This window comes from Rousettus aegyptiacus, unplaced genomic scaffold (assembly GCF_014176215.1).
Source record: "Rousettus aegyptiacus isolate mRouAeg1 unplaced genomic scaffold, mRouAeg1.p scaffold_m13_p_3, whole genome shotgun sequence".
Classification (NCBI taxonomy): domain Eukaryota; kingdom Metazoa; phylum Chordata; class Mammalia; order Chiroptera; family Pteropodidae; genus Rousettus; species Rousettus aegyptiacus.
In genome coordinates this window covers 6,744,164-6,756,279 of record NW_023416306.1, presented here as the reverse complement: position 1 = coordinate 6,756,279, position 12,116 = coordinate 6,744,164, and the positions used below count along the sequence as shown (strand labels likewise).

Genomic DNA, 12,116 nt, shown 5'->3' with positions numbered 1-12,116 from the left:
TATCTATATTGTGTACATCTGTGATATTTGCAACACATTTCTTGGCCTCGTCTTGTCTCATTGCCTTGTGCATCCAGAATAGTGTCCGATATTAGCAGCATAGCAGGAATTCTTGTTCGTAAGAATCGGATTTCACACTAAGAACAGTGTTCTAACTTTTCTAACATGCATCTTTTATCATATTAGGAAATCTGTCCCTGGCTCAGCACTTTGTCAGTGTCGGGTATTAAAATTATTAATGACTTTTCAGCATCTCTCAAGATCATTTGTTGAAATATCATTATACTCCTGTAATAAACCTATTTGCTTTATTAATCTTTAATATACTACTGGTTCAGCTTGCTAATATTATTTTAAAACACTGATGAGTTTTATTTACTAATTTTTTTGGGACCTGCGGATTTTTATTAATGAGATTGGTCTCTTTTTTTTATGCCATTTCTGCCAGGTTTAGGTATAATGGTTATGCTAGAGTCATAAAAAGAACTGCAGATGTTTCTGACTTTTTCTTTTCTCTGGGGCAGTTTAAATAGCACTGGTTTTTCTCTTAAGGTTTATGGATGATGTCCATAAAACTATTTGTATATTGTACTTTTTAATTAGAGCATCTTTATTTATTAATATTTTTATCTTTATCGGTAACTCGAAGGTTTTTTGCCTCCCCTTGAGGCAAGTTTGGGAAGATAGATTTATTTCCCTAATAACCACCCATTTCATCTAGATTCTCAAACATGTTGGTGTAAAAATTATACATTCCACCATTTCGACACCTCCTCCGTATTCTCCCTCTCATCCCTAACACTGGACATCTGTGTTTTTTTCCTTTTTTTGTCCATCATAGAGTTACTACTTCATTGACTTTTTCAAAGGACCAACTTGTTTTTTTAAAATTTGTTTCTGCTTTGATATTTTCAATTGTTTTCTCCTACTTTCTTTTACTTTGTTTTATTGTTTTTCTAGTTCTCTATAATGAACACTGAGTTAATTTCGTTTTTATCTTTCTTAAGTATTAATATAAACATCTGAAGCTATGGATTGTTACCCAGAGTAGTTACATGTGACTTTGACTATGTCCTATATGTAGACATTTTGTTATTTTAATTTTAATTTCTCCTTTCATCTCTGAATTATTTGGGGTGTATTTTTCTTTCCCAAGTGGTTCATTTTAAAAAATTCGTTTTCATCCCCTGGGGCAGAGAAGGAAGTGGAACTGCTCTAGACCCACCAAAACCACATGGATTATGAGGGCGGGAGGTACAATTTCTCCCAAAGGAAAAGCGAGGGCCGTTTCCAAAAGAATTGGGAGTGGATGTCAGGCAGACGGAAGTGCCAGTTCTCTATTGTCAGCAGAGTTGTCGAAGGACTAAATGAGATAGTACATGTCATTTACTTAGCACAAAACTACCCAAATAATAGTAATCGGATTAATGCCGGCCCCTCATGCCTTTTCTTACTGACGCTCAGAGTACAAGCATGTGCTCTCTGGCCCCCAAAGCTCTCTAGGAGAATATCTTCAAACTGTAGGTTACCCCATTGCAGCTGTAGATTGCCAGGTAATCCCCATGGCATGAGGGGATCTGTGGTTATGTCCTCATTTTACCTTGGGGAGCCATGAGGAGATCTGAGTCCCCTGGTCCCCGGGTTCTGGCCAGACTGCGGGACTTTGCCCACATGCCTTTGTGATTCATGAGCCTCCACAGCATGCAATAAATGAGGCCATGTGCTCTTCCAAGAAACATGGGCCCTGACCACCTGACATGTGACTGTCCAGGCCTGCCGCCTCTCTGCAGACCCGGGAAACATCTGTCTCTGTGTCAGTAACCGTCCAGCACATTTTCATATAAGGAATATTCTTTAAATGAGGATTTTTTTTCTTCCTGCAGTCCATGTTTTGCATGATTTATATTAATTAGCAGGCACTAATTAATACCTCAGCCCTCTGCATCTTGACAGGGGGCCTGAGCCGCATGCTGCGACTTCCTCCTGCAGTAGATAGAATTGCTTCGTGCTCTCTAAAAAAAAGAAAAAAAAAATGACGAGCTGCTGCTCTGTTATTTCATTTGGAATTTATCAGGACAGTTTATGTGATCAAACCACACAAGTATAGTTCTGGGTGCCAGCACGCCCCATTTCTGAAATTTGAAAGTGATCTTTTTCAAGGCAGAGCAGGAGAACATGGAAAAAAGTCTTTCATCTCCAGCTTTAAAAGAGAGAGAGAGAGAATGGAAAGCATAAGATGGAAATGTGGCATCTTTGCATGCCGCGGAGGGTTTTTTCCCCTCAACACAGCAGAATTTTCCTTATTAAATAGATAGCTGTGTGAGTAAAACCAAAACCAGACTCGGGATGGAAGTGGGATGGGCGGCCCCGGGAGAAACAAGAGAGCAGTGAGCTTCGGGGCTTGCGGCGGAGCCCGGTGCCAGCCCGGGCTTTGGCCCTGGGAGCGCCCGGCTGCAGGCGGACGCCGCTCCGTGCAGCACGCTGTCCCTCAGCTGATGAGAAGGTGTCTGTTCAGGAGAGCACCTCCTTTGTCAGCCTGGCACTCCCTCCTCGGGCCGGGGTGTCTTGTGGACAGACCCCGGTGGGGGGCCTGGATTCACTGTCGGGAAGAGGGTTTGGCCACACGCCCCTGGGGCCGAGACCAGCCCAGAGCGGAGGGCGTGCACAGCAGAGCGGGGCTGAGGGCTTCTCGCTCCCGGCCCTGGGGCGGGCGCTCTGTCCCACCACGGGGGGCTGGTTGGCACCTCTGCTGCAGCCGCAGCGGTGACACCAGGCCCTGTGTGGGGCACGGAAGGAGGGAGCAGAGCAGAAGCTCGGCCGGGCAGCTGTCCATCTCAGAGGAGGGCCAGCGCGCAGGCTGCCAGCGGCAGCACTGGGGACAGCAGGCCACAGCAGGGGTCCCCACACCCCGGCTCCGTGGCTGGGACCCTCGTCCCTGTGCCAGCCAATGGCTCCCAGCCCTCAGTGCTCGGCATTGCAGTCCATCCCAAACCTTTGGAGTCAGACAGGCCTGAACGCAGATCCTGACTCCCCCACTTGCAAGCGGTGTGATCTTGGACCAGTCACTTTTCCTCCCTAAGCTTCCATCTCCTGATCTGTGGAATGGGGAAGTAGGGGTACCTAGATGCCGTGACGCAAGCAAGGCCAGCTTGTCTGTCGCAGCAAGTGGCTGTTACTGTTATGGTTGTCTCCTCCAACGCATCTGGACTTCCCGGTCTAACCCTGGGCCCTGGCAGTGCGCGGCCCCATGGCAGCCAGGGCCAGCAGCTGGGCCAATTACTGTCCATCTTAACAAGGCCAATAACACAGTGTCGTCTGCTGCAGTAACTCCATATGAATAGGAAAGGAGCTGAGATGTCCCAGCTGTGCCGTCCCAACCCAGATGGAAGCTCCCAGCAGTGGCCTGTCAGAGGTGGGTGGCCACCACGTGGTCGGCATCTGGGCGCCATCCATGGTTATGGCAAACCCAGCCAACGCGTCCCTCCCAGGGGCTGCTCCACGTGGGGCCTTGCCGTGGAGCCAGGCTCAGGGTCAGCTTAGCTTCTTGGGCATCTCAGTGGTCCAGGCCCTGGGCCAGGAGACTCCTCACGACCACCGTCATTACCCTCAATCACAGTCAAGGAAACTGAGGCCCTGGGAGGTGGAAAAGCCTGCCCGAGGCCACCCAGATGGTAAGTGGCAGAGCCAGGGTGCCAAGTCTCCTGGCCCCGAGCCCCACACTCTCCCCCTCTCGCCACAGCTGCCTGTCACGTGGCAGAGTTGGCGGGGCCCCCAGGCCTGGGTGGGCCCGCCGAGGATGGGACCTGGACAGATGTGCCCTGACGGGTGCCAGGGAGGCCGTGGGAGGAGGTGGAAGACGTATCAAGGGATGGCGAGACTTTTGGAGAGCGTTGATCCCAAAGGAGAAAGCAGGCAGGGAGAATCCTAGCCCGGATGCTTCTGGGTCCGTTCATCTTGCCGCACCTGCTGCCAGGCACCAGAGGGCTGGCTGGGGCAGCAGAAGGGCTAACAGTACAGCAGCCTGGACGGACCTGTGTTCAGATCCTGCCTCTGTCATCTCCCAGCTGCGTGGCCTCAAATAAGCGACTCTCTCGGCTTCAGTTCCTTCTCTGTAAAACAAGGATGACACCTCCCTGACAAGAGCAGTGTGGTCATGAGTCAGTAACCTGGGCAAAGCTCTTAGCATAGCACCCGGCACATAGTAGGTGCTCAGTTTTATTATCGTTATCATCACCTGACTCTCGGTGTCCCTTTTCCTTCAGCTACAAAATGAGAGGAATAATGTGCTTCCTGAAGTGATCGTATGGATTATATAAAATAGGTTTTCGAAAAGTTCATGCTTTTATTCCGCCAACTGATTATCACCAAGCGGCACCTGTGTGCTCCGTCCCAGCCACTGGGGACTGAGCTTGTGGAGAGAGACACACTTCCTACGTGGAGGGGCTTGACGTCCGATGGGGAAATCAGACATTAAATGCATGGGTGAGACAAATTAGCATATAATTGCCATGGTGGTGAGTTCTCTGCGTGTGGCTTAGCATAGCATTGGCACAGTACGAGTGGGAGGTGGCTGTTTTTATGATATCATTGCAGTTTCGGCTTTTAAAGATTTCCAGTTATGGGCTAATAATACCGAAACGATTTCCCTGGATTTGTACAGTATTAACTGTGGAAAGATTTGCTGCTTTTGGAGTTTTTTGTTGTGGGAGTGAAAGGCCACATATATGACGGTTCTGCCCAGGAGCTGCTGAGGATCAAGGTCTCGCCAGGTCACTGGGTTGTCCTCTCTGGTCCTAGGGAGCACACAGGTGTTGGAGTCTCGTGGGAAACACTCAGGAACCACGAGGCCTCTCCTCGCCCCTCATCCTGCTCCTGGGCCGAGCATTCAGCCTGCCACTCAGGGGCCGCTGGGTTCAAATCTGCACCAGGTTCGCATCTCAGTGCCCGTGGGTCCTTTCCGTTGCGGTCGAAGCCGTACTGGGATGTCCACTGCTGGAACCTTGGGGAGGTAACCGAGTTGCATTTTTAAGAGGCGAGAGGAAAAACAAACTCTGGAGAAAGAATAAACCTGTGGGTTTCGACCTACCAAGCTTGGAGCTTCTACCCAGGGGAAATTATTTCTAATGATTGAAATTTTGGAAACACGACGCCGCTAGAAAGAACGGAAGTGGAAGCGGCTCCTTTGAGAAGTACTAGCATATGTTTCTGTGATTTAATGGTTTCCTGTGACAATGTGTAGCTATTTTAAAAGCAGATGAGTGACTCATGGCATCCAGCAGCAGCAGCGGTCTGGTGCGATGGCGGCAGCAAGTTCTCTGGAGAGGCAGGCTTGAGTTCGACCCCCGTCGCCATCACTTGGCAGCTCTGTGACGTGGAGCTGCTTGCACACGCCTTCTACACTTCCTGTTCCTCCTCTGGAGCATGGCTTGTTGCAAGGACAAATAACATCGTGAATGCCTAAGTCAGCGCGGTGCTTGTCCATCCATGCAAAAACCCCACAGCTGTTGTATTAAATACCCGGTTAATTACATTTGTAATAATTCTTAGTAGTTTAACAGTATACTTTTAAAGCTATACATTTTCCTCTGATTACCGCTTTAGCCTGATCTCATACATTTTGACATGGAGTGGTCTTATTGTTACTGTCTTTGCATAGACTTTTTATTTTAAATTTTTTGGTTTTACCTTTGACCTGGAAGTTGCTTGTATGTGTATCCACGTGTGTGTGTTTTGAAATGGTTGGACTTTTTTCTGTATTGTTAAATCCTAGATGTAATGTAAGGTCAAAGAGTGTGGCTAATATGACATTTACATTCTGAAACTTACTGAGCTTTTCTTTACAGTCTAGTGTATAATCAATTTTTGTAAGCATTTCATAAAGAATAATATTTTCACTTAATTAACAGACACCAAGTTTGTTAATTTTGTTACTCAAATAGTGTGTTTATATATGCACACATATTCACATATCTGTGTATATGTGAATGTTTTGCAGGTACATGCGTGCACATATGCGTGCGTGCGCGCGCGCACACACGCACACACACACACACACATTCTAGAAGAGACATACCAAAGCCTCCCTCTATGGTTATGGCTTGGCCGAATGCACTTTTCATTTCTGGAAGCTTTGATTTGTATATTTGGAGGCAATGTTGCTGTGTATAGAAATTTGTGATCTTTGATCTCACATCAGCTGTGCTTTTCATTAATATCAATCTTTCCTCTTTGCCTCGTTTGATGGTTCCTGCCTTGCAATCTGCTTTACGTCACCACTCCTGCCGAACCCCACCAGTATCGCGGGCAGCGGCTGCAAGGACGTGCCACCCATCGTCCAGCAGCAAGCCAGGCAGTGCATATGTGACATGGCCGGCCCTCGTAGAGGGCACGTGGCACATCCCTGGCCAGGTGGCTTGCCCCGAATTCCCCCAGGGGGCCTCCATGAGACCATGCTGAGGCTCAGTGCTGGGCTGCCGTAGCAATGTTTTCATATCACATGTTGTTTTCTTATTAAGCACTCTCAGGAGAATTCTCTGTCTAGCTTTAGTTTTTTCTATTAAAAACTGTTGCTTTTTTTTTTTTATTTCTTCTTTTGTCCCTAAGTTAATTTATGATTTGTGTGCACATGTGTGTGTGTATACGGAGAGATAGACAAATAGACACACAGCTAAGTGAATAAACAAAAAACTGAATTCAATCCAAATGGTGTTCTGCTGGATATGACAGCTTAAACCTATTACACTTCATCGGTTGGTGAAAAACACAAGTATTCATTCATCCCTTTTTTGGTCCTGTTATTTTCCAGTTGGGTTATAGGAAAAAAAAAAAAAAAACCTTGTCGCTGAAGAATATATGAACCAGAAACGCGAAAATCTTGCCAGTGTTCAGTTTCGGTTATCGCTCAGATGTTTGATTTATAGTTGAGTGATCTCCGTGAAAAATTAGTAGTCAGGATTGGAACTGAAGTCGCAATGGTATCTTGGATTCCCAGATAAGTCGCCTTTATACCTTGTGGCGGAGCAGCTCTGTTCCGTCTCGTTCCGTGTGGTTGATGGCGAGTGCCTACCCTGGTTAAATATCCTCTTTACTTTTAGGGATCTATCTTCTGGATTTGATCTACATCGATTCTGCATATCCTGCCTCAGGCAGCATCATGGAAAACGAACAAAGATCCAATCAGATGAACAATATTCTCCGAATAATTGCTGATTTACAAGTTTCCTGCAGCTACGGTTAGTACCCCTGATTGTCAGAGTTGCGAAATCTTCCATCACCGAAATTTGGGTCCAGCACATTTTATCAGTGAGAAAGCTCTAGAAACCAGGTAGTCCCCACATCACTCTTCATTTTACTATCTCAAGCATCAAACGTGCTAGATCCTTGGCACGCATTTGATCTTCAGAGAGCGTGCAGACTAGATGTTAACCACCTTCGCGTCGCCGATAAGGAACGGCGGCTGAACACAGGTTAGTCGCTTGTCTAAGATCACACGTCCAGGGAGTGGCAGAGCCCAGGTGTGCCTGGCTCCCAGGCCATCCGTTCGTGAATTCATTCACAAAGTGCTTTGTGGGCAGGTCCTGGCAGTGCTCCTCCAGGCAGATTCCGGGACCCAGGCTCCTCCGTCTTGTGGCTCTGCCGTGTCCCCTGGCCTCGGAGTCCGCCCCTGAACTCTACATCCAGCTGGCAGATGCAGAAAGAGAGAGTCGTGTAAGAGTGGGTTTTATGGGCCAGACTTGCACGTGGCACACGTCACGTCCGCCGAGGAAGGCTAGGAAACGTGATCTCGCGGTGGGCCTGAAGGAAAAGGGAAATGACATGGTAGAAAGCCAGCCAGGCGCTGCCACACGTGACCAGACCCAAAGTGTGACCGTGATGGTGGGCGTCTGAGATGGTCGGAGGAGACAGCTGTTGGGGATGAGGTCAGGGCACTGGGAAGGCGGAATGCTGGACCGGCCGTCCCTTTGGGCATTAACTTCACTGAAGATGGCGGTGAACTTGGGGGTGTGGGGCTCAGCTGTGGGCCAGGCGCCCAGGTCCTCCAGAATGGGCGTGAGAGACCGGGGCCCGTTGGGAGACGTCAGCGGTGAAGAGCAGAATGGGTGCCAGAGTTGGGGAGCGTGCCTCCGCGGAGCAGGGTTCTCACGAAAGCTGGAGGCGTAAACGTCTGGAAGTGGCGAAGGGGGCCGAGAGAGGAACCGACCCTGCCTGCCCGACGCGGAGTGTGCGTGGACCTGCCGGACGCGGCGCGAGCGAAGCAGCAGCAGCTGCCTCCATGGGGGGAGGCCCCTCGGAAGCCAGGGTGGGCTTCCTGCAGGGCAGCCTCACTGAAGCAAAAGGCCCGCTCACAGGCCACCCCACCCGCACCCGGGTGGGGTGAGGTCGGAACTTCCGGGTCAGCTCTCCTCCCGGCCAGAGGAGCAGGGAGGGACTGTGTCCCCAGTGCCGTCCTCGCCTGCCGGGACCCTTTCCTCCGACAAGTACGTCGACCCCTGTCATCCTGCTGGCCGGCAGGGCAATTACAGACACAGCTTTGGGGCCAGACTGACTCAGCTTCACTTTCTCCGCTGAGTGCGAGGTTTTCTGGTCAGTGAGCATGACGCGTGCAGGGCCCTTCCCACGCCCCGGCATCTCCTGAGAGCTCAGCAAGTGCTCTACCCGCGGTCACCTTCGCCTGCATCTTCCCGTCATCAGCTTCGGAGAGCGGGCGTCATTTCCCTGTTTCAGAGACGAGAACACGAAGGCCCTAGAGAAGCAGAGCTGCCTGTTCCGCATCTCGAACTTCCCGGTCAAGGGGCGGAGCCGGGTGCCCCTCCCCGGAGCCCGAGAGCCCTTCCACGCTCTCCACAGCCACCTCCACTGCCCATGCCTCTTCCCTTAGCGTGGTCTGTCTCAGCCACGGGGACGGGCAGAGTCCCTGGCACCCTCAGGAGTGCAGTGACCATGAAGGTCTGCGGATCGCAGCTGACGTCAGTCACTCCAGGAAAGAGAGAAAGAGTCCAGCGTGGCGGAGGCCGCGGGGGACCTGGAGTCCAAAGCCGACTCTGTCACTCCTCAGGGACGCGGGCTTCACAAGCTGCCACAGCTTTTTCCTCCGTGACGTGGGCATGTTAAACCTCCCAAAGGAGACAGGTATGAAAGTCAAAGCAGGCGACGCCCGGAGATGCCTGGGCATGGAGCCCGGCACAGAAGATGCTCCAGCCTCTAGGTTCTTCCCAGGATGCAGCAGCTCCGGCCCGCTGTGCCGGGGTCTGCCTGGGCCCCCACACCAGGCTGGGTGGGGGCTGCTGCTCATCCCTTCTTCCATTCTTGTCACTCAATGGTCAGGCGTGGGGGGCTTACCCAGTTGTCCTAGTGGAAACCTGTTTTAGGGAGCAGACACCTGGCTCTGGTCTGTTCTGGAGGCCAACTTTCCCCCAGAGACCCATCTTTTCCCGGCCAAAGAACTATGGTGGCCTCAGGGCATCATGTCCATGGCCCGGCCATCTCGAGGGCACTCCTCAAGGGCAGAACCCAGGCCTGATGACCCCTCTGTGTCCAGTGCCCAGCACAGGGCCTGGCTCAAGGGACCATTAGCAACTGTTGGAATGCCGAACATATGTCCCAATACCCAGGGAGCATCTAGCGCCAAAATCGGTGATCCCTACACGTCTCGTTCCGGGCCCAGAGATGCAGAGGGACTGAAGCCTCCGGGTTTGTCTGCCTTTTGCAGATCACCTCACGACCCTGCCCCACGTGCAGAAGTACCTGAAGTCCGTGCGCTACATCGAGGAGCTCCAGAAGTTCGTGGAAGACGACAACTACAAGTGAGTGCCCGCCCTCTCCTGGCCCTCGTGGGGACAGGCAGGTCGCTACCCACGGGGCTGACAGGAGGCCATGGCGGCGGCAGCCGCGCCCCAGCCCACAGAGGCGCGTGCCTGTCACATGACCTCTGACCCCACAGGGCCTGCAGTGATGGCGACTGTGTGTCCCACCCCCGCCGCCCGCTTCCACCCGCCTCCGCCCCAGGCCCACGGGCTCTGTGGGTCTGAGCAAGGTGTTCTGCGAACTCCCCAGCCTGACCCTCCCAGACTGCATGCATAACGTGAACCCCACAGCTGTGCGTGGTGCGGGCTCGGTGCTCCGGGTTCTCGGGGTGACTCCCAGTGCTGAGCAGAAGGGCCACTTTCCAGCTGTATTCCCGGGCCGGCAAACAGTTCCTCCACGAGCCCGTTTCGTGGCCTGAGGCGGCTCTTTGTGGTCCCAGCATCCTGCGGGACGCTTGGCCCCGGCGCCGGCTGAGGCCTCATCTTCCAGTCAGTCACCCTGCTCTGGCTTCCTGTTCTCTCTTCCTTTGCAGCACCTGGGAATTCATTCGGCATTTCTATGTGTTTAGAGGGAGACACAGGATTTTTCATATCAATTCTTTTGCCACATTGATGGGACAGCCTCTTGGCTGATTCTGAACTTGAGATCAACCAAGAGCCTCAGTACATTTTCATATGACCTGATATTATCAAGACATTTCTCAACCCCCTTGTAATTGCATTTACCCCTCAATTGTCAATTTTACGCGTATTCCCTTAAATCTCATCTTACTGCTTGTCTGCTGTACCATGATTCTTTTGAGTCCTATTACCCAACATATATATGATCTTTTTAATCTTTTCCAGTTTTTCATCTGAAAATGTGGTCAGCTTGATGACTTGGTCTCCATCTAAGTTACTGAAAACTGTAGAGCCCGCCACCCCCCAGGTGACCTGCGATTCACTCCGCAGGCCTTGGGAATGGCTGCTCAGACAGCCCCACACCTGCCGCCCCTGTCTGCAGCCGTGTGGGTCTCGGCCCTGGCCGTGACCCAGTCACCTGGGAAGCCTCCTAGCCATCCAGACGTCTGGGGTGGGAAACATGTATTTTTTTCAAAGCCCCCGAGTTGGTTCTAACGATTGGTTATAATTCTGGGGACATACCCATCACGTCTTCTGTCACTATCGTATAATATTTTGTTAAAATAGGCGATGTGGAATTTCGATCTATTACGTAATAGTAACAACAATAGACAAAGGCCAGGGATCATCATTCAAATGACATTTGCCACAAATCGAGCTCATTTTACTGACGAAGCATTCACTATTCCTACAAAAAGTACCCCAGCGTGTGAAATTATTCCCAGTTAGGTTCTGGGATAACATTTTCCATTCGTGCGCCAGGAGTACAATTAAAGAGACAGTAGTTTTTCATTAACACGAATATCCCTTAAGGAGAAAAACTGTCTATAAATACTTCTGACCATGAGATAATCCTTGGACAAGCTGCAGATTGTGAGTAAGTGCTCCTTCCCCCTGAAGGACATCGAGCACTTTTGCTAAACAACCGTCCGCAGGACTTCTCAAAGGCCCTTTGTTGTGGTCCGAGTGGGCAGATCCAGTGGGGAAGCCTGCCTTGTCGCCCCTGGGGCCTGGACCATTCAGGGGGTCCCTTCCCAGGGAGAGGCTCCCGTCCCTGGCTCTGCATGGCAGAGGCCTTCAGAGCCCATGATTCTGGGGGAACCCACACGCCACGGCCCAGCTGGAGACTCGCTGCCCAGCCCTGGACACAGCTGCTCGGCCGTTACCTCCATGACGCTGCGTTCCTGACGCCCAGCCCCCACACGCTTGGGAAACACTCCTGTGCCAAGGGGCCCACCCAGCGCTTTGTTTTTCTCAGTCTTTATCGTCTGTTTTACTTAAGAAAAAAAATACCCAAATTCCCACCACCTGGAAAGCATGACCATTAGCATTACGTGGACATAACTTGGGACATTTTTCTATGCGCAGAAAATGCATAGATACACACAGAGAAGGCTAGATGCAAGGATAGATCTATTAAAACGGAATCATGCCACACACTTACTACTTTTAACTGAAAGCATTAACTTTAATTTTATATTACTTTAACCAGAGGGGGAAAAAACGGAGCTGAAATAAAATTGGAGGAGTTGCTGCTCGCTCCTCAAATAAATAGTTCTCCACCACGAGAGATGTTATTTCCTCAGAGAGCCTTCTAAGATTAATAAAAGAGGTCAGGAAACCATTAAGAGGCTCGAGTCCTCAAGTTCTGCTTTCACCAGATCGCCATCATGAACCGGGTGGGGAAAGATG

At 50.8% G+C, this 12,116-nt stretch overlaps 1 protein-coding gene across 10 annotated transcripts in view; it reads left to right on the top strand.

The window, feature by feature from the left end:
* RALGPS1 (Ral GEF with PH domain and SH3 binding motif 1) overlaps positions 1–12,116 on the top strand; it is a 240,160-nt gene that overhangs the window by 192,080 nt on the left and 35,964 nt on the right. For all 10 annotated transcript variants that reach the window (XM_016131698.2, XM_036218304.1, XM_016131695.2 and 7 more), the window contains 2 exons: positions 7,095–7,232; positions 9,710–9,803. In XM_016131698.2, coding sequence (XP_015987184.1) covers positions 7,095–7,232; positions 9,710–9,803 — 232 coding nt within the window. The remainder of the gene's footprint in view (positions 1–7,094; positions 7,233–9,709; positions 9,804–12,116) is intronic.